Below are 23,285 nucleotides of genomic sequence, written 5' to 3'. Positions count from 1 at the left end.
GCCTATATTGTAATATTTAAATCCTGCAAATACTTCTTGAAAGGTTTTTAACCAGGGTCGGACCTAGAATTTTAGACACCGGAGGATAAAATATGACGTAGTTTCCACCACAAATGTTCGAAATATACAAAGCAATGAATAGTTTAAGCATGAATTCCATATACAGTAGCCTTTAATAATGTTAGTCTATTAGCACAGTAGAAACTAGGAGAGAAAATGCATTCCACATGCAGTCAGTGCTTTAAAATGTACTAAACAAATGATAAGAATAATATGTCAAAGTTGCATTTATTCAGACAGTTTTTTCTGGAAATTTACTTTGATCTCCTGACATGTTTTGACTGTCAACTGCCAGTCTTCTTCAGAGGCGTCTGCTAATAGCTTTGATGTGTCCTTGACTTTCGCATAATAATTCCAGCAAGTTCTCAAAAGAAAATTTCCTGACTAAAATTTGCCTGAATAACTGAAACCTTAAAGGTGCAGTCTGCAACTCTTATAAAAGTGACTTTATGTCATATTTGCTAAAACTGTCACTGTAAGGACAGCTTTACATCAAACTAGTAGTTTGTGTGAAAAAAAACCACAGACTTATTGAGTCCCCCCTGCTGCTCCTGCAGCCTTTGGCAGATTGCCAGAATGCACCACGACCGAGCAAAAAGAACCAATCAGAGCCAGGATTGTGTTTGATGGGCTGTCTGACAGCTGTTGCTCACAGGCCCCGCCCCTTTCCTGGAGCTGTAGTGCCATCTTTTTTACAATGTATGGTCTGGAGGAGAAGAAGAAGATGGAATTGGTGACTTTTCTGCTTGAAAGGTAATTACTGCTGCTTGATTTACATTATGATTGATTTGTAATTGTTACACTAGAACTCTGTGGTGCATGTGTTGTTTGTGTGTGTGCAGCAGCCTCCGTGTGGGCTGCTGTAAGTGACACGTGTTGTTGATGCTGCTGCTGCTGAGTTGTGGCACATAATATGCTTTTAACAGTGTATGTTATATTCATGTGATGTTGCTGTCGGACTAACGTTAGCAAGTTAGCTCCTCTGAGGGAGGGACATTGTAAAGTTTGGTGGCAGGGCAAGAGAGCAGCGTGGAGGGAGGGAGAGAAAGTTGCGGACTGCACCTTTAACATATTATTCAAAAAGAAGACAAAAAGAACCTGCTGGAATTGTAAATAATTAGTTTGATTAGATAGGCAGAGATGGGAAACTTTTATCACAGTACGAAGAATGTGACTGTCTGATCCCAGGGCCACATATCAAAATTCATGTCAGTAATGACCAAACTGATCATTAACACTGAAAAGAACAAAGGGTTTGTACTGTATATATCTATTTTGAGTCTTTCTGTCAGTTTTTGTTTCGTTTATTTATTTTTCCTGTCATTTTAAAAGTGATTGGTAATTTTTTGTTGTCAATTTGTTTTTTGCTATTTTCTGTTCAACAACTTTGTCAGTTTTTTTTCTTTCTATTGTGTGTTTTTGGTTTAATTTTATGTATTTTTTTTTTCCTGTCACTACCTACGGCAAGGAAGTCAAATTTTCAATGTTTTTTTTTTTTTTTTTTTTTTTTCTGTTAGCAGGGTTACGTCAAAAGCACATAAATGGATTTTGACATAAACCAAATATAAATTTTATGCCTTAGAATATTTAATAAAATTTTCAGTTATTTATAATTACATTTTCCATTAATATTTATAGAATATACTGCTTCTGGATCAGTTTTGAGTTAGTTCCTTAAATACTCCACCAAGTTTCATCTGGATCATATGCACATTGCATATTACATCGCAATTATTATTTTTAATGGGGGAAAAAAAATATCCAAGCCTTTAAAGTGTGAACGATCATAGTATATTGATCATGATCATTGATCCAGATGACTGCCAATATCTGTCAGAGGAAGTTTGCGCGCTCTTGTTTTGAATGTTATTGGAGTCATTTGGTCAATTTTTCCATTATTTTGTGAGGTTTTAGTGTCAATGTGTGTTTTTGAAGTAATTTTCTGTATTTCTGTAGTTAATTTGTATATTTTACTGTCATTTTAAATGTTTTTGTTGCCCTTCTGCGTGTGGTTTGTCCACATTTTGTGCATTTTTCTGTCATATTGTTAGAAAATTAGGATAAGAGCTGAATGTGGCCCAATTATTTACCCATGTTTATTTAGATTAAAGCTTAAAGGCGGCACTAACAGCCCATCTGGTGTAATTTACAGTTAAGCAATCATCAGATCCATTGTAATGGTGTACAATATGGCACAAAATTCCTAATATATATATATTACTGTCCAAATGTTTGGGTTTTATAACAGATTACATTTAAATTATTTTATCCCAAATCTTCAAAGATCCTATTTCATATAAGTTCATACATAAATAATAGTCTCAGATCCTTGCTTATAACTGGTTTCATTTACTTGTCAAAACTTAGTGGAGAAAACATAGACGCGTTACCATTCCAGGTGTCTTACATCATCATGTCTTTATTGGAGGAGTGTAAACAATCTCTGAAAATAGCATCAGCCAGGTTTTCCTTCATTGGCGATCACATGATCAATGGGGTTTTTTTTTTAGTTTTTTGTTTTTGCAGTCATGGGTAAAACGATCACTGCATTGCAGAACGGCTCTCCTTAAATAATCCTGTCATTTTAAGTTGCCTCCATTTGGTTTCAACTGTATTACTGCATTTGATAATTAAAACCTAATATCTAAAAAAAAAAAAAGAATTGAACTGTTGATTAAAAGTGGGGAAAATACATGCGATCAGTCATGAAAAGTCCGACATAAACCCACTTTACACTTGACGTTGCCCACAATACAGTTATAGCACTATTAACAGAATGTTTTAAGTGATCCTGTTTTACAGTGCGGGTAATAAATAACATGACTTTATGAACATGAAGTTCAGTCTCACATTGTTACTTAATCTCATCCTACTGTGTCTCTGACTACTGTATAAGGTGCTGAGTGAGCGTAAAACTGTCCTCGCTTGGGAATGCGATGCAGCAGTAAAATTCTCTATGTGTGTGTGTGTGTGTGTGTGGAACTGTTCCAGTATCCAGAGGCTCATTAGGTTAGTAATTAATGAAATCATTAAATATGAAACAGGAGGAAAAAAATTGCAAAAGTAGCCTTCTTTAAAAACAAGAAATACTTCTGCAGCAGTAGTCGTAGTGTTGTTAAACTACACAGAGTGCAACAAAAATATGTATAGTCTGCCATTGTGCATAACAACAAATATATATTTACAGTCAACATAAACCTGAAAAAAGTCCAACAATAAAATGTCACCACACTCAGAACCACAAACATTGTGGGGATTGACTGAGGAATTACTGACCTATTCTGACTGCGGACGCTCAGAACCAGGCTTAGACATGACGTCTTCATTTTTAGTCCCAAACTGGCCCAAATCAAGCAAAACAGATGAAGGGGAACCTTTTTAAGAAATACAAGCTGTGGATTGAATTCATACATCTAGCTGCAGGTCGACCGGTCGTTGGAAAAGCAAAGAATGACAATAAAATGAAACATATTTTTAGAACTATTTCCTGTTAAAAGAACAATGATTACCAAAATGCAGAGAGACAGAACCTAAACTACCAGTAATGATATGTGATTGATGGTGGACATTTCAAAGTAAAATCTAATTAAAAAAAAACTAAACTTCAGGCTAAAGTTTGGGTCCAAACAAGGAGCTGTCATTATGAATACGTTTCTATTTGACTTTAATAAACAGTCTGCCATCATGTTGATTTTATTATTATGGCTGTGTGTGTGAGTTGAGAACCTATTCTAACGCCTTTTTTTAAGGCTTTCAAGTAGCTTTGGATCAAAGTCAGTGTGAGGGAATAATTCCACATAAACACAGAACTTGGGAAACGTCACTTTCTGCTGAGCTCACTTCCACCGTTCCTTTCAAACACCTACATGAGCTTCTGATTCACACACACAGCCTGATGATTTGTTAGCTTCCTGGTTCCAAAAAAAAAAAAAGAGAGAAGTTGAAAATGCAGTGTTAAATGAGCAAATATTTGAAAATTATTTGAACACAAGAATAAAAGGGAATAAAAGGTACTGGGACAGAGCGTTTTGAGCCTTTTTGTTTTAGACATTAACAGATTGTAACAAACTAAAGACAAAGACTGACCATCAGTGTGGGCTGAAACAGGAAAAGCTAGTAATGAACCGTTGATTAACATTACGTTACCGTAGTTACCAAGAAATTAACAGCAGTCACTGCAGTCCACATCCAGGTTTATCAACATATTGGACTCAAAACAAATGGTCAGGAGGAACTAGACCTTTCTGGGACTAGATTGAAATAAATATTGTGACGTTTTAGGCCAACTTCCCTCCAGCCTGACAGGGTTTTCCGAGGAAAGGCGTGGCTGGTGACGGAGGAAGGTGAAGAAGCCCCTCCCCCTCTATGTGAAGTTCTGCAGAGGCTGGCTGACCCTCATGCAGGCCCAGTAGAAGGCCCGAGCCATGGTCACGAGAACCAGCAGCAGTAGCGCGACCCACGAGGCGTAGATGCCTGGGTACGTCTCGGCCTTCACCCAAGTTTCAGCCTGTGGTGGAGACCAAAGGACAAAGAGAGCATCAGGAAAACAAGACGCACTCAGTTACTCTGTCAGCAGCTCAAAGAGTGCACGGGAAGTGTGTGTGTGTGTGTGTGTTGTGCATTTACAATTACAATTAAAATTACAATGACTATTTTACCCCTGAAAGTCGATTACAATCACATACTCAATTACTAAAGTTCAATTACAATTAATCACAATTACTGAGCCAATTCCTCTTGTGTTAGCTTTCTGTTAGCATCTCTAATGATAACGGGTCATAATGTCTTAAATAAACAGTAAAACACATAAAAAACATTATCTATCATCCTATTTGTTTTTCATCTCTTGGTTACATTCTTAGGATTCCTAATCAATGAAAAGATTGGTTTTAATATTTTTGGTGTGGGCGTCAGTACAGTTAAACCCTCAATTTCATTTTTTTTTATTTTTTAAATGGTAAAATGATCCTCAAGAAAACGGACATATAAACTTGCTGTGAAACATATCTGAACATTGTTAACTACATACGTGTGTAAGCCATAGAACTAGAACATGGTTCCTTAGTTTTAATTACATTGTAAAGGTTTTTACTGAATTTCCAATTACAATTACAAAGTGAGTTATCTTAACTCAATTACAACAGCAACATATTTTTATTCAATTACGATTACAATTATACTTACATCATAATTGCAATGAATTATCAATTACGCAATTATAATTGTCTTGATCCCAAACCTGATTTGAACACACGATGACTGAAGTCCAATTACAAATGAGGACAAAACACTTTCATAAATCTAAAACTGACAAAAGTATTAAAAAGGTTTTATTTTAAAGATGTGACAATGTCCATGTATCATGTAGATGCGGTAATGTCTATGTATCATGTAGATGCGGTAATGTCTATGTATCATGTAGATGCGGTAATGTCTATGTATCATGCAGATATGACAATGTCTATGTATCATGCAGATGTGACAATGTCTATGTATCATGTAGATGTGACAATGTCTATGTATCATGTAGATGTGACAATGTCTATGTATCATGTAGATGTGACAATGTCTATGTATCATGTAGATGTGACAATGTCTATGTATCATGTAGATGTGACAATGTCTATGTATCATGTAGATGCGGTAATGTCTATGTATCATGTAGATGCGGTAATGTCTATGTATCATGTAGATGCGGTAATGTCTATGTATCATGTAGATGCGGTAATGTCTATGTATCATGTAGATGCGGTAATGTCTATGTATCATGTAGATGCGGTAATGTCTATGTATCATGTAGATGCGGTAATGTCTATGTATCATGTAGATGCGGTAATGTCTATGTATCATGTAGATGCGGTAATGTCTATGTATCATGTAGATGCGGTAATGTCTATGTATCATGTAGATGTGACAATGTCTATGTATCATGTAGATGTGACAATGTCTATGTATCATGTAGATGTGACAATGTCTATGTATCATGTAGATGTGACAATGTCCATGTATCATGTAGATGTGACAATGTCCATGTATCATGTAGATGTGACAATGTCTATGTATCATGTAGATGTGGTAATGTCTATGTATCATGTAGATGTGGTAATGTCTATGTATCATGTAGATGCGGTAATGTCTATGTATCATGTAGATGCGGTAATGTCTATGTATCATGTAGATGCGGTAATGTCTATGTATCATGTAGATGCGGTAATGTCTATGTATCATGTAGATGTGGTAATGTCTATGTATCATGTAGATGTGACAATGTCTATGTATCATGTAGATGTGACAATGTCTATGTATCATGTAGATGTGACAATGTCTATGTATCATGTAGATGTGACAATGTCTATGTATCATGTAGATGTGACAATGTCTATGTATCATGTAGATGTGACAATGTCTATGTATCATGTAGATGTGACAATGTCTATGTATCATGTAGATGTGGTAATGTCTATGTATCATGTAGATGTGACAATGTCTATTTATCATGTAGATGTGACAATGTCTATGTATCATGTAGATGTGGTAATGTCTATGTATCATGTAGATGTGACAATGTCTATGTATCATGTAGATGTGGTAATGTCTATGTATCATGTAGATGTGGTAATGTCTATGTATCATGTAGATGTGACAATGTCTATGTATCATGTAGATGTGGTAATGTCTATGTATCATGTAGATGTGACCATGTCTATGTATCATGTAGATGTGACAATGTCTATGTATCATGTAGATGTGGTAATGTCTATGTATCATGTAGATGTGGTAATGTCTATGTATCATGTAGATGTGGTAATGTCTATGTATCATGTAGATGTGGTAATGTCTATGTATCATGTAGATGTGGTAATGTCTATGTATCATGTAGATGTGGTAATGTCTATGTATCATGTAGATGTGGTAATGTCTATGTATCATGTAGATGTGGTAATGTCTATGTATACTTTATTCTTTACCTTATCCAATCACATCGCCTTAATCTGAGAATCAAAACTCAGGTAAACATTAATTATTCCCCACAGGAATTTCTCACAGATATTAAACTTTTGATTAAAATGATTCAAAGTGGTCTTTAAAACCTTTGAAACGCTCTGAAGAACTAAAGATGACATAATATTTTATATCCACTTCTATGAAGCCTAAATTTCTCTCATAATGCACATTTATTTATTTTTCTTGCTTAAAAACACCCAAAACTTAAATGCATCTTGCGTTAACAGATAAATAATGAGACATTGTTTGACTTATAACTTTGCACATAATCAGATATAAGGTTAAATAAGGAAAGCCTCTATCTTTATGCAGTCAGTGCTGCTGCTCATATTTCTTATGATGATCTGACTTTGAGGAAACCCACGAGGATTTTCTGAGAATATGAAATTAGTAGCTCACATTTCAAAGTCCAAATATGAGAGCAAAGCTAAAATGGATCAAACGGAAGAAAAGAAATCTGATTCATGCAGAATAAGTCTCATTCAAATCAAATCATATACTAGCCATTCTTCTACTGCCTGGAAACCGTAGCACAATCTACTATTGAACTGTTTAAAGGTGAATGGGGCCAAACTCAACCAGTAAGAGTGAATGGTTCTGCTCTCAGCTGCTTTTAGTGGTCCAAACTCATCTCATCTCACGCAGCTGAGCTGGGATTTAAGTGATGAATAATAACTAACGGTAATGCAAACGTCTCCAGTTCCCTCTGTATAATTAAAAATAAAACCATGTGGAAATGCGGTTTGAACATAAAAGGCTTTTGATGCAAAACACAAGCATGAATATTAAGCCGTCGCTGCTCCTGCAAACGCCGCTATAATTGAAACTCTCTTTTAATAAGCCGAGCGGATTGTTGTGACATTTATTGCGGAGCATGCCAATATTATGCAATGCTTCCATTACAGCCTGTTTAATGTCTGCACTTTGCATGCTGCTGTGAATGCAGCTGATCACGTTGAAGTTACATTGTGTGTTGAATAGGTTTTTTCTGCGTCATGCTGTTAGGTGCACATCTTGCTCCCTCTGCTGGTCATCAAGAACAATGCAGTGAGTTTCAACCTCTGTCTCTCTTTGTATCACTAGTGTGATGGAGGACCATATGAAAGTTAAATTAATATCAGATTTCTTTGGTGGTAAGACTTGAACACTACTTATAATTTAAGATGTTTGGGGAACATCTTTTCTTTGACGTTCCCAGCCTAAATGTGAAACCAGGAACGCTAAACATCTGCTGGAAGAGACACAATCTCATTGTTAAGCTCAAAGGCATGCTTGGTTGCCGTGGAAAAAAAATCAGTGCTGCATTTACACAGCGTCCACTCACCATCAGCCCAGCTGTGGAAACGCAGAATAGCAAGCAGAGTAAAAAACACCACAAGCTCCGCCTCCGGGGATACCTCTGACCAATGGACGAGCTGCAGATTAGAAAATGAAAATAAAGAGTAAAATGCATGTGATTTTTTTAACTGGTGGAATAGATCTGACTTTTAGGCATAAAATACAAAACAAAGAAAGGAAAATATGTTTAATATGTTGAATAGTCGAACAGTTTAGGTTCATGTTTAAACTATGAATGAATTGGGTGTTCAGGTTGAAGTAAAGAAAAGCGGAATAATGAGTAGATTATTACAGTAAAATATTACAGTAAAAACAGATGCAGAGTTCTGCTTTTACAAACCAGTCACGACTTTGCAAAAACTAAATTTAGCAACTAATGAAATGACAAGTCAGGGTAATACGGAAGAATAAAAAGTGACAAATAAAGTTTGAATAAACTATTAATTCAGGGATTAAATAGGACTACTGATCAGTTTGGTGTGATCATCCTTCATCGATCTCCTATCAGAAGTGATTCATCAGTGCTGATAACTCCTATTCATATGTCTAATCGTGCCTCCAGGGAAGCCCCTCCCTACACGCAGAACACGTGCTATGTGGAGGTCATCATCTTCCATGGGGGGTCACACTTGTCACGAGGGGACGCATTTGTGCAATGGACTCGCTGCGCGCATATGGGCTCCGTGAGGCGTGGAAGGAGATAACACAGCTGTAATGTGACCAAGCATTCATCACTGCTGCAATGAACAATCAGAAGAGAGCTTGTAGAGCATCCTTCAGAAGTGTATGGAAAGCTGAGTGAGTAATTATCAGTCAATGTATCCTTAATATCAAGGATGTCAAAAACACACACACACACACACGAGTGAGCTGCTAAACGTCCGACATGTTAACTAGTCAATCACTAAATAAGGTTTCTAGTTAACTAGTGACACAATTGTATGTTAGTTGGAGGCTGAAAAGCACAAAAATGTGTTATAACCTTTCCTGTTTGGTCTCCACACCGTGGGTGGGGTACTGCTTCTCCTCCGAGGATCACTTCGTAAGCTTAATAAAGATGGTACCGTGTAGTAATTATTTGCTGTAATTTATAATTTTTTTCATTAGCTTCCTCTACTAACACCTCCAATTTTGCTGCTTCAAATGAATTTTTTCGCTTCCGTGCACTTAGCTCTCCTTCACGCTACATGTTCAACACAACACGTACAAAACTCATTTAAATAGGGCGGTCTCCACCACTTCTGCACGTGCACTAATCATTGCTGCAATCTTAATGAATTCCTCGCAGCAGGTGAGAAAACAGCGTCACTAAAGGATTTAGGGACGCAACTGGTTTACCACCCTTTATCTCAGATATTAGTGAATCCGCCCCTCAGTGTCTTGCCCAAAGACACTTCGACAGACAGACTGATATCAAACCCCCAACCTCTTGATGAGAAGACTACCCCTGTACCACCTGAGCCACGGTTGCCTGTCAGGGTTGTCAACTTAAATGCATGTTGTTATACAATCATTTTGAACACATAGATAGTTGGGGGCCCCGGGATCCAAACTCGCTTAGGGCCCCAATTTGGTCAGGGGTGGCCCAGCGTGCCTCTGTTATAAATTGTTTTACACACTGATATCTTAAACTTGAATTTTTCTTTTAAAGGAATTCAGCGACAGAACATAAAAATGAAAAGCACGTACATTGAATATCAAAAACCACTGTCTGTCTTTTAATCTTTGTGCTGGTCCCTAAGGAGGAAAAGCTGCAGTCATTCTGCATCTCAAAAGGTTTTTTTTTTTAAAAAAAAAACAACAAAAAAAACAACTCATATCCCAGCAGCAGTTGACATGAATGAACCCTGCACAGTGCCGTACCACTGCAGGCAGACACACTGATGCACCGTGTTAAAGCAACGTGCACGCTAATAACCTGAGGACAAAAGAGAAAGTGACATACTGCTTTGCATGAGTCATTTTGTCCTGATTATTCTTCTTGGCTTTGTTTGTTCTTTATTATTAAAAGAAGCTTGTCTGTTGAATGGGAGAACAAACACTCTCTGTACATGAGTCTCTGCATCAGATACTGGTCATGGTTCACTTCCTTTTCCTGACCACTACAGACTGGGAACTTTCTACAAGGGCAGCAGAAATGGAGATGTTTTGACACGGTCATCACAACGTATGTGGAACAACTACCATGTGCCAAGAGGTCATGGCTGATGATGAGTGTTTGTTTTTTTTAGTAATGTTGCTGCAGCTCAGATGAACTTTTCTCCACATGTTAAGAAGATTGTCTCAGAATGTTGCATCAGCAAAGTTTAAAAATAAATCCCAAACAAGTGAACTTTGAGACAACGGTGAAAAACGCTTTGTTGCATTTTAAGTTAGAGGACACATTTTACATGAATGGGAAGTCACAGGTTTGAGCCACTGAATGACAAAAAAAACAATGCAAAGCAATGCCATCTCATACTCCTCTGAGAGAAAGCGTCACTAACCACTCAGATGCATTGAATAACTAGTGACGTACTGGGATTGACAGCTTCCTGATAAATACTTACACTTTCCTGCAGTGTGGGCAGCGGGCCAGCGTCCGATCCGTGAACTCTGTCCACTGAAATTACAAAGAAAAAGAAGGAAGTCTAAACTCCAGCTAAGGTGCACTCATAGAAAAGAATGAGTTCAGAGTTTAGAACAATGGTACGAGCAGGAGAACCGTTCTGACTGGAAGCCGACAAAGCGCTTTTACAACACTGAGGCTATGTTAAATGTCACACTCCGTACTATACACTACAAACTCAATGAGTATATACTGTCTACTATATACTATTAGTATGATTAGCATGGTGACAGTCCCCACAAAAGTAAACTTCGAAGTTTCCCAAGATGCATTTCGAACCTACGATGACTAAAACCTGAAGTACACTGAGGCTACATATCGCCGTTGACGTTTTAAGTGAGAAAGTGACCAAGTAGAACATCAACATGTGGTCATTTGATCCATAAAACTCGCGGAAACACGTTTCATGCCGACATTTCAGAGATTTTCGAAAACCCGTCATTATGCTACTGACAAAACTTCTAGTTAACTTCAAAACAAGAGTCCTATTTACAAAAGGGTTAGAAAAAAACAAATGGAAGACAAGAAGAGATGCTTTTATTTTGAAAAGGGGATGTTTGACTTTTAGCTTGAAGCCAGTCCCAGGATGGTTTTACATTCTGCTCACAATACATCATGAGGCGGTTGAGTATGACTAGTGTGCCCACCGTGCATACTTAGGAAATGTCACAATAAAGTATACATCTGGGTGTTTCTCGCAAACTCAATCTTTTCATATTATCTAATGTAAATGCACTTCATACTAATTTTGACATCAGACTTAGTATGAGTAGTACGTAAGTATGACATTTCAAACACAGCCTGAGATCAGGTTTGAAATTTATTTTCCCCCAAAATAATTATGTCTTTGCCGTTGTTTGTGACAAAAACAGATAGTTAAAAAATAATAATAATAAAAAAGAAGCATATCGCCAGTCAAGATTTTAATTTGAATACATTTTAAGGTGAGGTGACAGACGTAATTTAAAAATATAGGTAATAATTGAATTAATATACAGTATGATCCAAAATACGCATGAGTAAAAACAAAAATCTCACTGCTGAAAATCAAAATCTAACCAGGGCTTGAAAATGTACAATATGAGTCAATTAACATACCACCATTCATTTACCGACCCATGTGCTCCTTTTCAGGGTCACAGGGGTGTGCTAGTGCCTATCTATTCTCCAGCTGTGATCAGGCACTAGGCGGGGGTACACCCTGAACAGGGCGCCAGTCCATCGCAGGGCAACACACACACACAGCCAAACAACCATTCACACTCATATTCACTCCTACAGGAAATCTAGAAATTCCAAACTCATGTTTGGACAAACGTCATTTTGGAGACAACTCATGCAAGCATGGGGAGAACATGCAAACTACAGTGTCCACCCCAGGGTTTGAACCCAGGACCTTTTAACTATGATGCGGATGTTCTAACCAGGACCTAATTGTCTCCCTGCACCGACGCTCCTAAATGCTAGCTTATTAGCATGCTTTGTGCACAGCTACATGTTCTTTTCATTAGATGTGTTGGCACAGAGGCACATGCGGGACAGCTAGCCTCCAGGACCTAATTTGGATATAAAGGATCGAGATGAATCTGCTCTGATTGAGGCAAATCATTTAAGGGCTTATATAAACTACACAGCCTTGATGACTTCAGCACATAAGGGTTAATTTATCTCTATATTTTGGAGTCCTCTTCCCAAATGGCTTTAAGATTTATGGCAACCCGATTTATATATAAAAAAAAAAAAAAACAAAAAAACCAGAGGACAGATATTTTCCTCTCCCGACACTGATGCTTTATTTCCTCCTGAATGCTGAACTGAGATACATTTGTAAACTGTGCGGAGCCCACTGTGCTGGATACACATTATTCTTATTGTCAAGCAAACACCGTACTGGAAGCAGAGACGACATTATCACTAGACTTGCAAGATTCAGTGCGATGCTATACCCAGGGGCATAGACCTATACTTTCATTCAGTCCAAGAGGAGGTGGAGGAAAGTCCATCCGTCTCGTAGCATTTTACAGTCAGATACCTCCAACTACACCAACATCCACTCCTCCGCCATATATCTGAGCCATCCTAAAACTGTCCCAAAGACTGTTGGAGAAGCAACAAGACAGATTTGACCGCACTTTTTTTAGCACAGTATGACCATAGTATATCAGCACATACTTGATGGGGTTATTGATCTGCAGCGATAATATTTATTTGGCCTAGTGCTGGGCTATTCAGGCCCCTGTTTGTTTTTACAGCATAAACCCTTCAGGCTAAACAAACCCAGCAAAATGTTGAGGAAATATCCGAGCGCCAAAGGAAATGTACTAAAAGAATAGTTGTTTTGTAGGTAGACAAGACATTTGGATGGAGTTCAGCTTGTTATAGTGGAATACTGCTCAGAGTGGGCCGAGTAAACGATGGTTACGCATACAGTTACACTGTATTCCATGTCTAAAAGCTTAATAACCATAAAACAACACAAAAACAACAAATAAATAAATGAATATATGAATCATAATGAGAAAGTATTAAAAAATGTGCTTTACTTGCTGCAGCTACAGATGATATGAAATACAAACCTGAACGCACTGTAAAAGTTGTGGATTAAACTTTATCTACAAACAAAGAAACCCACTCATTTTACACACACATAACAGTAACTAAACGTAATTGAACATCATCACAATCATCATCTCTCCACTGCTAGAAACCTGCCTCAGCTTATAAACCACTTTTACAAAACACTTTAAAATTAAGAAAAATGCAAACAAAAGTAAAAACAGGAAAAATACAGAATAGTAATATGATACTGGGTTATAAATAAGTGTGAGTGCAGGTACAGTCAATGGGTGTTATCTGAATCTGACCATTGGATGCTCTTTTTAAACAACCGGGCCAGAGTAGAACCTCGTTAGACAGGACACCTTAGACCAGGGGTGTCGAACTCATTTTATTTCAGGGGCCAAATACGGATATCTTTGATCTCAAGTGAGTCACAGAAGTGGGGAATCAAACAATTTCAACACTACTGCTACTTTGCATTTCCATGTATCAAAGATATCAAAGTACTACTGTAACATATAAGACACTGACAATATCCAGACAAAAGGTGACAGGTAGCGACTATATTTATTTAATTTGTGGAAATTTTGTCAAATAATTAGAGGATTGTGTAGGATTTAGGAAAAATTAGGTTTCCTTCAACAATTTGAAAGTAAAAATTCCATCGTGTTATACAAGCATAGGAATACTGCCAACGCCAACAATTATTCAGGTGGAGTTTCATTGAATTTGTGACAAATTCAATGAAACTCTACTTGAATAATTGTAAAGTTCTACTTCCAAATCAATCTGTTGAAATGTAGTGCTTTGAAAAGTGGATTATTATGCATGGATGCCAATATTTCTGTTTGGATAGGATACAGTGATTTAAAATTACTCCCAATTTCTGTTTAATTCCAATAAATCATTCCCATGAAAAGTTTCTATTTTTTGAATAATGCCAAAATTCCTGAGCTTTAGTTCCCATGACAATATGCCAGATATTTTTACGTCCCTTTGCAATCTTACTGAGATATCCACAACTACAATATTTAATCATTTACACAATGATTCATGTTTTCTCAGCCATGTTTGCTTTCCCCTGCAGACTGATTTGGATGTTTTAAAGGGCCAGATTTGGCCCCCGCGCCTTGAGTTTGACATGAGTGCCTTAGTCCTTTCGATCAGCTTTGATATTAAAGTGCTAAAGTGTCAAAATTCGCTAGAAGCTACAAATTAGCATCCATTTGATGCCAATTTTGAAGTTTCACGTCAACATTTCAACAATAAACTTTTTAAAGTTAGCATTCATTTGAGTCATAGTTCTTTGTTTCTTTATGTTAAAAATAAGCAGTTTGGTTTTAGAGTATTTAATATTTAACATAAATCATTACACTGAGCAGTTCACACGAGACATGACGTAGTGAATGCAGAATGTGTGAACATGCTCCACTCAAACAGGTCAAAGACTAAAGATAAAAGGCTGGTACCAGGAAAGTGTTGCTGCAGTGTCCACAGGAAACTCTGGCTCCAGCTGGCTGAGGATCAGGACTAGCAGGACCAGGATGAACCGGACCAAGATTTATTATCCTCTTACTGGAATGAGACACACACACACAACACACACACACACACAACACACAACACACACACACAGAGTCAACATTTACAGAACCTACGACTTAAGACAACATTCTGTTATTACAGGCTCATAAAATGTGGGACTTTGTTTTACAGAATCCAGGTCCAGGAGCAGCTGGTCGTCTCATTATGGGATGTGATGCTGCTCTTCTACCGACAACTTCCTCAGACACAAACAGTGGCTCAGAATCTCCAGTCGGTAAGCATTTTAGTCTTTTCTGCAATGGTCAGCATGTCTGTACTAAATGCTAAACAGTAGCGGTGAAGTTCTGGAAGCTAATTAAAGGGAGGAGATGCCTGTGAATATTTGGAGTACTTTTAGCCCGTAGATGAAAGGAATCCCTGGAGCAAACCCAAGACATAAAAGAGTATACCAACCTTTGCACCCTCTTCAAATCTCTTCTTATTGATAGGACCTCAAGTTTGTTAACTTTTGACCCAAATCAGCTCAAGGTGACAGCGTTTGCTTTTCCTGCAGCGATTAGAATGTCTAATAGCTTTGGTAGCAGACATTAAAAAACATATTTTGGTACTATTGCTTTAAATTACAGGTTGTCGATATTGACCGATATTTGCAATAAAATATAATATTGATTGAGATTGGTATTTGAATAAAATAGACAACACAAATATAATTGAAGGGAAAAAATATAATTTATACATCACAGATTATAATATAATAATTTTCTTTAATCTATTATAAAGATAACTTTTAGATTTAGAATACATTTCTCTTTAACTGTCAAATTTGGGGGTAAATGTACAGGCTTTTATTAGTTTTAGAAGTGGAAATATGTTTACGTATTGGTTGGAAAATCAAATCCTTGTCAGCTCTAGGTTCCTCTCTATCAACAGCCAGAGATATTTCATATTTATATTTTAATTACATCATAGGGCATATGTAAGAAAAACATTACACATGAATTATATTAATCAATTAACTTAATTTGGCATATAAATGCCCTTTTCAGTGAAATACTGGATGTGTTTACTTAAGCAATGTTGCTTATTAGGCCTGTATTTACTAATGCTGCCTATTTGAATGGTCATACAAAATGTATTTGCTAAATTGCTGTACGTTAATTTTTGTAATAAAAAGTTATTTATGGAGTAAGATCAAGAAGCATCAAGACTGCAAAACATGCATTTTTTCCTTTACGATTATTTGATATTTTTTTCTTTTTTTTCTTTATTATTACTAAATAAATACAGCAGCTTTTTCCAAAATGAGTTTACTTTCAAATAATGATACAGTCTGCCTGTTATGCGAACCTTATTTAAAACGCTTATAATTTATTCTGTTTTCCATGTAGAGCTAAATTTTTGTGTGAAAGGTAAATTAAAAACATCCTTTAACATTATAACTTGGGTCCTTTTTTTATTTTATTGTGAAAATACTTCACTGAAAATCAAAATCAAAACAATTTGTGCTTCTGTCTAATTTCCTGTGGATTGCTCAGGATTCCAACATTAAAACCTTTTCTGCCTTGAGCGTGACTTCATGGTCTGCTACTAAGGTGACAGATGCATTATGGGTCTTTGATCTTCACCAGAAGAACATTTGTGATGTTTAGTTAAATTGACACGTATTTAAGCGGCGGCACAAATTCAGAGGTTTTTCTTTTTTTATTTAAAAAAAAAAATAAAAAAGGTGGCTAAAAATAATGCTCTCTCACTTGGTTTGCCCCGGGCATAAACAAAGAATCCTAGCTGCCTTTCCAATTACATGAAGCCTGCAGGAGGAAGACGCTTAGATGAGCTGCCAGTGCTGAGCATCTTTTTACGATACGCACCATGTGTTTGTTTTATCAATAGAAAAAACACTGTTTAGATACAATTTGTTGTGGAGCATTTAGCTAAATCCAAATGAAAACTACTAACTTGCATTCTTTCATTTGCTACCTACACTATATTGCCAAAACTATTCACTCACACGATATGAACTTGAGCGACATCCCATAATTAAACCACATAATTTAATATGATGTTTGTCCACTCTTTCGAGCTAGAACAGCTTTAACTTTTAAATTGAATGATTTGGATACCTGAGCTAATACTTTTGGCAATATAGTGTATCTCTGAAATTATAAACCATCCAAATACACCAATGTTGTGTGATTTCCAGCAATTTTTTTGCTAAAAAAAAAAAAAAAAAAAACCAAATTGGACAGCCATGACAATTTGAAACAAATAATTTAGTGCAGGGGTTCTCAACCTTAAGGTCACAAGACAATGGGAGGGGGTCACCAGATGCCTTCAAGAAACTAAGAATATATATATTTTAAATTTTAGCCCATTTTTCCTTATTTTTACAATTTTTCTGCAACTACACTAAACTTGTCATATTTTAACCTATTTTCATCCCTTTTTCTTGCCATATTTTTGCTCCTTTCAAAACATTTCTGCCACTTCTCAAATTTCAATGCCTTTTCTGCAAATTCTTTTCACTTTCAAGACATTTTCTGCACTTATAAAACCTGTCAAAATCTTTTCCCACTTAATGTTGCATATGTTGTCCCATTATTGTCACTTTTAACCACTTTTCACCATGTTTCATGCTTATTTTTGCCATTTTAACCACATTCACAATTTGTCATGCCCATTATCTGCCAGTTAAATCTAATTATTCCAATATTGACACTTTGAACCCTTTTTACCACTTTTTCTTTCTGTTTCTGGCCACTGTAATTTGCAACTTTTAACCAATTTCTGTGGTTTTTAAAATCCCATTTCACCACCTTTTACACCCACTTTTGGTCAATTTTAACAAATTTTATTTCTGAATAAAACAAGAATTTACATCTTTAATATGACTACATACTATGGTGCAAATAATAATAAACTTCCTGGATAACAGTGGATATTATACAGATAAATAAATAAATGTGGTTATCACAGATTCATAGAACAATGGACCATCATTTTGCTGACTTCATGGATGGGCCCCAAAAATCTCTACCCTTTATTTCCCCTTCTAGATGGCCCTGTCTCCACATGACTGTTCTTCAATGTTTATGTCAGTGTTCAACCACCTTCAGGTACAGTGGGGGTCCCTGCTCTCTAGAACCTTTATTTTGGGGGTCATGGGCTGAAAAGGTTGAGAACCACTTGACTTAGTGTACATTTGGATTCATCTTTCAAGAAGAAAGTTGATTTCCATCCTTCAATACTGATCATATCATATCCTCACAGAAGTTCAACCCAAGTAGTGTCTGCTTTTTCTTCATTCCTCTTGCTTAAGATTACAATAATTGTGCTTAGACCGAATCCTAAATTAAATCAAAGCACTTTCCTCATCTGCTTCTTCCTCTCTCTCTCTCTCTCTAACATGAAAACATCTGTAAAACATCTCATGGAGGTTTTAAGAATAATGTGAGAACACATATTCCTACGCTAAGAAAGCCTCACCAGTACGGCCGCGGACAGGCGATCCTCTGAGAGGTGACTTTGCAGATGAGCAGACAGTTGCAGGGGCAGCGGACGTACTTCTTTCCTGCTGGGGCATTCTTAATGGGCTGCAGAGGGAGACAAAAACACACACAGGGGGAAGAGATAAGAGAGGGATGCAGGAGAATAGGAGTAGATAACAAGCCAACTGTTGATGGATTATAAACACAAGGACAGAGGTCTACTCAGATACTGGAGTGAGTGGAGAGAACCTGTAGTTTGGAGGGGGTACACTGACTCTAATTAGAATTTACTAGGATATTAATGGGGGTGTTAGACATGGAAGAACTGGAAATGTTTGGTGGTAGGCCTGCTGCATGCATTATAATTTAAAATGTTAATGAGAGAAAAAGTACACAAATTGCTGCCCACATTCTTTTTTTCTGTTGTTAAATGAATAAAGTGTTTGTATTCTTTTGTAATAATTACTCCTACATGTATTTTATTTAAATCAATGCTATAAAAAAGTTTGGTAATAGCAAGTATTTTGCAGAATTTAACATTGTTTGTTACTAACATCCCTGCTTGTCTGACCTCAAAGTAAACCCTGCAGTTAGTTTCAAAGAAATAACGAATCCTGAATCCTTCCAATGTTTCTTCTCTCCTACATAAATTCATCCCCACATTTGTAAATAATGTGTATTAAGACAGACTTTTATTTGTCTTCTAACATCTGGACAATAATTTCATAGCCACAGTAGAAGATAAACCTGTCATTTTCCTAACATTCATTGCTGCTTATAGCATTTGCCCTGTTTTTAATCAGAACAGTCACCTGCACAATCAAACTGTCTTTTACTACTTAAAGAGTCTCTGTGAATCAGTTACCCAGATGTTGCACATTCATCTAAATGTGATTTCTAAAATCTCTCTTAGTAAAAGTACTTTTATATTTTTATGCTCCTTTCTCTAGCATGCCCTTCGTCCCTCAATTTTATATTTATAACTTCATACCAAACTTAAATTCTTGTGGAATTCAGCGTGGACAACAAAGTAAGATTGACATTGTGCAGGGAAACCTGTTTCTTTATTGTAAACATGACAATAAATGCATTAAAATAAGAAAAGCACACAGGAAGACTCATTGGTTAAACCAGTTTGAAATCATCCCTACAGTGTAGGTATAATATATATATAATACAGTGTAGGTATATAATTAAAAAAATATTCAGTGTGGGGCCTACACCAAATATTTTTTTCTATTATATACAAGATCATTTATTAACTTAGTTTCTAATAATTGGAAAAAAAAAAAAAACATTAATTCTGTAAATGTACATAAATGGATTTTCAAGATTACAAATATTACACTGTAATGTGCATAGATTGTTAATAATGTTCAAACTGAGTATATGTGTGTGTGTGTGTATATATATATATATATATATATATATATATATATATATATATATATATATATACACACACACACACACACGTGCTGATTCCAAGTGAATCAGAAAATACTTTATTAAACCCTGAGGGGTAATTAGAACAACAAAGATTGGCATATTAAAAACAACACTAATAAGAAAAAGAAAAGAAAATGTGCAAATAAAAGATAAGGTCCAAAAAATATTTAAAAAAAATAAAAATAATTAATATAAATAAATAAAGTATATATACACGTAAACAGATTTTTTTAGGTCCATGGCAGGCAGGCTGTGGTGAAAAAAGTCAGATTATTTTGACCCTTTAGTGAGGTTCATATTTATTAAATATTCTATTTAGTCAAACATATTGTTTGGGGTGTGTACAACTGAATATGGTAAAAAACCTCAGTAAATACCACTTGAGCAATATTCAGTAACACATTAAATTAAATGGGCGTCACATTGCTTTCTCTTTGTGTGTACAGTTAAAACAGTTAAAAGGATGCACCTGACCTAGGTTAGCATGTTGCTATGAAATCCTACCGTCGCTTCATTGCAGACTCCACATTTCACCACATGCTGATGGGTTTTGCCCTCCACAGAAATCAGACTCTGACACACCCTGCAGCTAATGACAGGAGCACTGCCACTCTCAGGGGAAGTGAGCGGGGAATAGGGCGGCGGGTCCTCCCCCAGGAGCACTGATGGCTGAGTGGGACTGGGAAATGGAGGAAAGCCTGCAGACAAGATGAATAAAATAAGACCCGTAATGAGGAGAATGGTAATGAATCTGTGTCGAGAGGAACAAGTCATGAGAACACTGGAAACCCAAACATTCAAAGTGCTGAAATAGATTCAGTAGTTTATACTCAAAGTTATAGAAAAAGTTCTACTAACTTTTAATTATGTCATGTTGGAGTAACATGTTCTTCCTTTTTGAGTAATTTTAACTAGTGCTGTCCCGATCCGATATCGGATATCGGTCCGATATCAGCCTGAAAACAAATATCGCATTCAAATTTAAGATTTTTTTTTTTTTTTTTTTTGCAGTTCATTTTTTATTTATTTTATTCAATTGTAGAATACTGTAGATATTATGTTTAAGGTCAAAATGCATGTAACCAATTAGTTAATAAATGGGTGAGTATTTCTCATACCTACTGTTGCCTACTATTGTTCTCAGTTTGAGTAACATCACTTGATCAAGCCTTTTCTAACATTCCACACTACAAATTAAATAATTGTTGTGTTTTTTTTTTAAATTTTTTTTTTAAAAGTAATAAAAGTATGTATGATTCATGCCGATATCGTTTCGGATCAATATCAGTATCGGCCGATACGCAAGGCTGCAATATCGATGTCATATCGGAAACTAAAAAGTTGTATCAGGACATCCTGAAATGTAACTTGTCATTTTTGAGTAAATGAAACTATATTTGTTTATAAGTAAGCATAACTTAGGTGCAACTTAATAGAATTAAGTATTTACATGCTAAGAATGATAAAGTCCTGTGATTTCTGTTGCTACAAATTCATACAGCATTTTAATTCAACTGTTATTAAAAAGTACAAGTAGCCAGTCATCCAACCTTTTAAGTTAATCAACTTGAAAAAAAATGTAGTTCTGGTAACTTATACGCATTTATAGTGTATGCTAAGGAGTTGATAAATGCACAATAGCGGAGACAAGATGGGTAAATACAAAAACAAGTTAATAAGATTTGGTGTTGTGGTTAGCTGAAAGGAGCTTTAGAGGAAAAACACTCCAGGAATGCAGAGCAGGGTCATTCTGGACAAATAAGGCTTTTCACCTTGTAGGAAGAAAAAAAAAAAAAAAGAACGGGTAAACCACAATAACTTGGACACGTGTTGCAGGAATCTTGGGTAAAAACAACAGTGGAATAGGAACAAGACCATTATTATCGTTGTCCTGTATTTTACAGTTACAAAGGACTCCCTCTATGCAGTTATTGGTTGTAGCTCTCTCAATGGTCTCCTTATGTGTCTGTCCAATCAGGTGTTTCAGAGATGCTAGCAAGCTAAGCAGCATTACAAAAATATAAATACACATTCTAATCTATTTATTTAGTTAAATGCACAAATAAATATTTCTAAAGTATTGTGGAACTGTCGAGCTGCGGGTATATAGCTTTAAAAAGGACAGTTTTGGGGGTGTAACGGTTAAGTTGCTGACCATGCTGACTCGTGACGTACTTCCGGTGAAGTCAATGAACGCTTAGAATAAAATGCAGGTGTAACTAAGTCTTAATGATTAAATATCTCAGAAAATGATCATTCAAATTATGTTCGAAGAATTTAGGATGTCCGTTTAAAATATAAAGTATAAATTATGACCAAAGAATCAAACAGCTGCATCAGCAGTAGCGGGTACAAAAAGTACCAGTGTATAATGCCATTTAGCAGCTAGCATTTGTGATGCACTATACTAAATAGAATATATAATTCAGAATAACCAGAAATGATCCAAGAAGCAATTAGAAAACGTAAAGTGAATTTATATGTTGCGTTTAGGAGGGAAACCGCTAAGCAACGCAGCTGGGAGGCGGTCATCGGTTATTAGGTTCGCCAGATGAACCAATACACCAAGTTGAGCTAGCAACGATGCTAACATATGGGTTGCTAGGTGAGTCAGTCAGCACAAATCACATTTCAATTTGACGTAATTAAATAATCACACAATAATAACATGACAGGCCAGTGTTAATGAACAAAATGCAATGATGACTACGTTTTCCATGAGCTCACCCTGAAGCTACGCTGTGGGAGCCGGGTGCTAACGAACACTAACTCCCCTGTCAGTGGGCTGGTAAGCTAGGCTAGCCGAAGCTGCACCGTAGATACTCACTCTGTGGTTTGTTGGGCACACCATAAGGCGCCGCACCGGGAGACACCCCTCCGTTACCGCTGCCGAGAGCACCATCTCCCAAATCAGACAGTAACGGGGACCTCTCACCATCCGCCATACCGAGAGCGAGGCGTGGGAGGGGGAGAGAGTGGGACCGCGGTAACAGACCGATACGGTGCTGTATTGTTGTGAGGGAAACGAAGGCGTCACATGACCACACCCCCATCACCACCTCCTTCAGCCACTGTACAAGTGGTGCTGATGCAACGATGCCTCGGGAGTATTGCCCTGTCTGTACACCAGAGGATGCTCTTCAACAGGCTCCTCTCTTCTATCTGCCTGCTGAGGAATCAGTCCAGCCATTAAATCGGCAAGTGCAGTCGTTGCAGCAGCAATAAAGAAGGAGAGA

At 36.7% G+C, this 23,285-nt stretch overlaps 1 protein-coding gene across 1 annotated transcript; it reads right to left on the bottom strand.

The window, feature by feature from the left end:
- Positions 1-2,459: 2,459 nt before the first annotated feature.
- LOC114479866 (type I phosphatidylinositol 4,5-bisphosphate 4-phosphatase-A) lies at positions 2,460-23,106 on the bottom strand. Its single transcript, XM_028473780.1, has 7 exons — positions 22,877-23,106; positions 20,554-20,747; positions 18,599-18,705; positions 15,040-15,145; positions 10,953-11,005; positions 8,390-8,480; positions 2,460-4,567 (listed from the first exon to the last, which is right to left on the bottom strand). Exons 1-7 carry the CDS (start codon positions 23,100-23,102, stop codon positions 4,424-4,426), a joined length of 921 nt encoding a protein of 306 aa, XP_028329581.1. The 5' UTR covers positions 23,103-23,106; the 3' UTR covers positions 2,460-4,423.
- Between the last annotated feature and the right edge of the window lie 179 nt (positions 23,107-23,285).

Source organism: Gouania willdenowi, chromosome 17, assembly GCF_900634775.1.
Source record: "Gouania willdenowi chromosome 17, fGouWil2.1, whole genome shotgun sequence".
NCBI classification, from domain to species: domain Eukaryota; kingdom Metazoa; phylum Chordata; class Actinopteri; order Blenniiformes; family Gobiesocidae; genus Gouania; species Gouania willdenowi.
This window is presented reverse-complemented; position numbering and strand designations above follow the sequence as displayed.

What these genes read in the sequence shown, in the direction of transcription:
- LOC114479866 (XM_028473780.1), bottom strand. Translation starts at nt 23,102, where the DNA reads ATGGGGGTGTGGTCATGTGACGCCTTCGTTTCCCTCACAACAATACAG. An exon ending in TGTGCCCAACAAACCACAGA is followed by an intron (nt 20,748 to 22,876) that starts GTGAGTATCTAC and finishes TCTTGTCTGCAG; the next exon opens with GCTTTCCTCCATTTCCCAGT. An exon ending in TGCCCACACTGCAGGAAAGT is followed by an intron (nt 8,481 to 10,952) that starts GTAAGTATTTAT and finishes TCTAATCTGCAG; the next exon opens with CTCGTCCATTGGTCAGAGGT.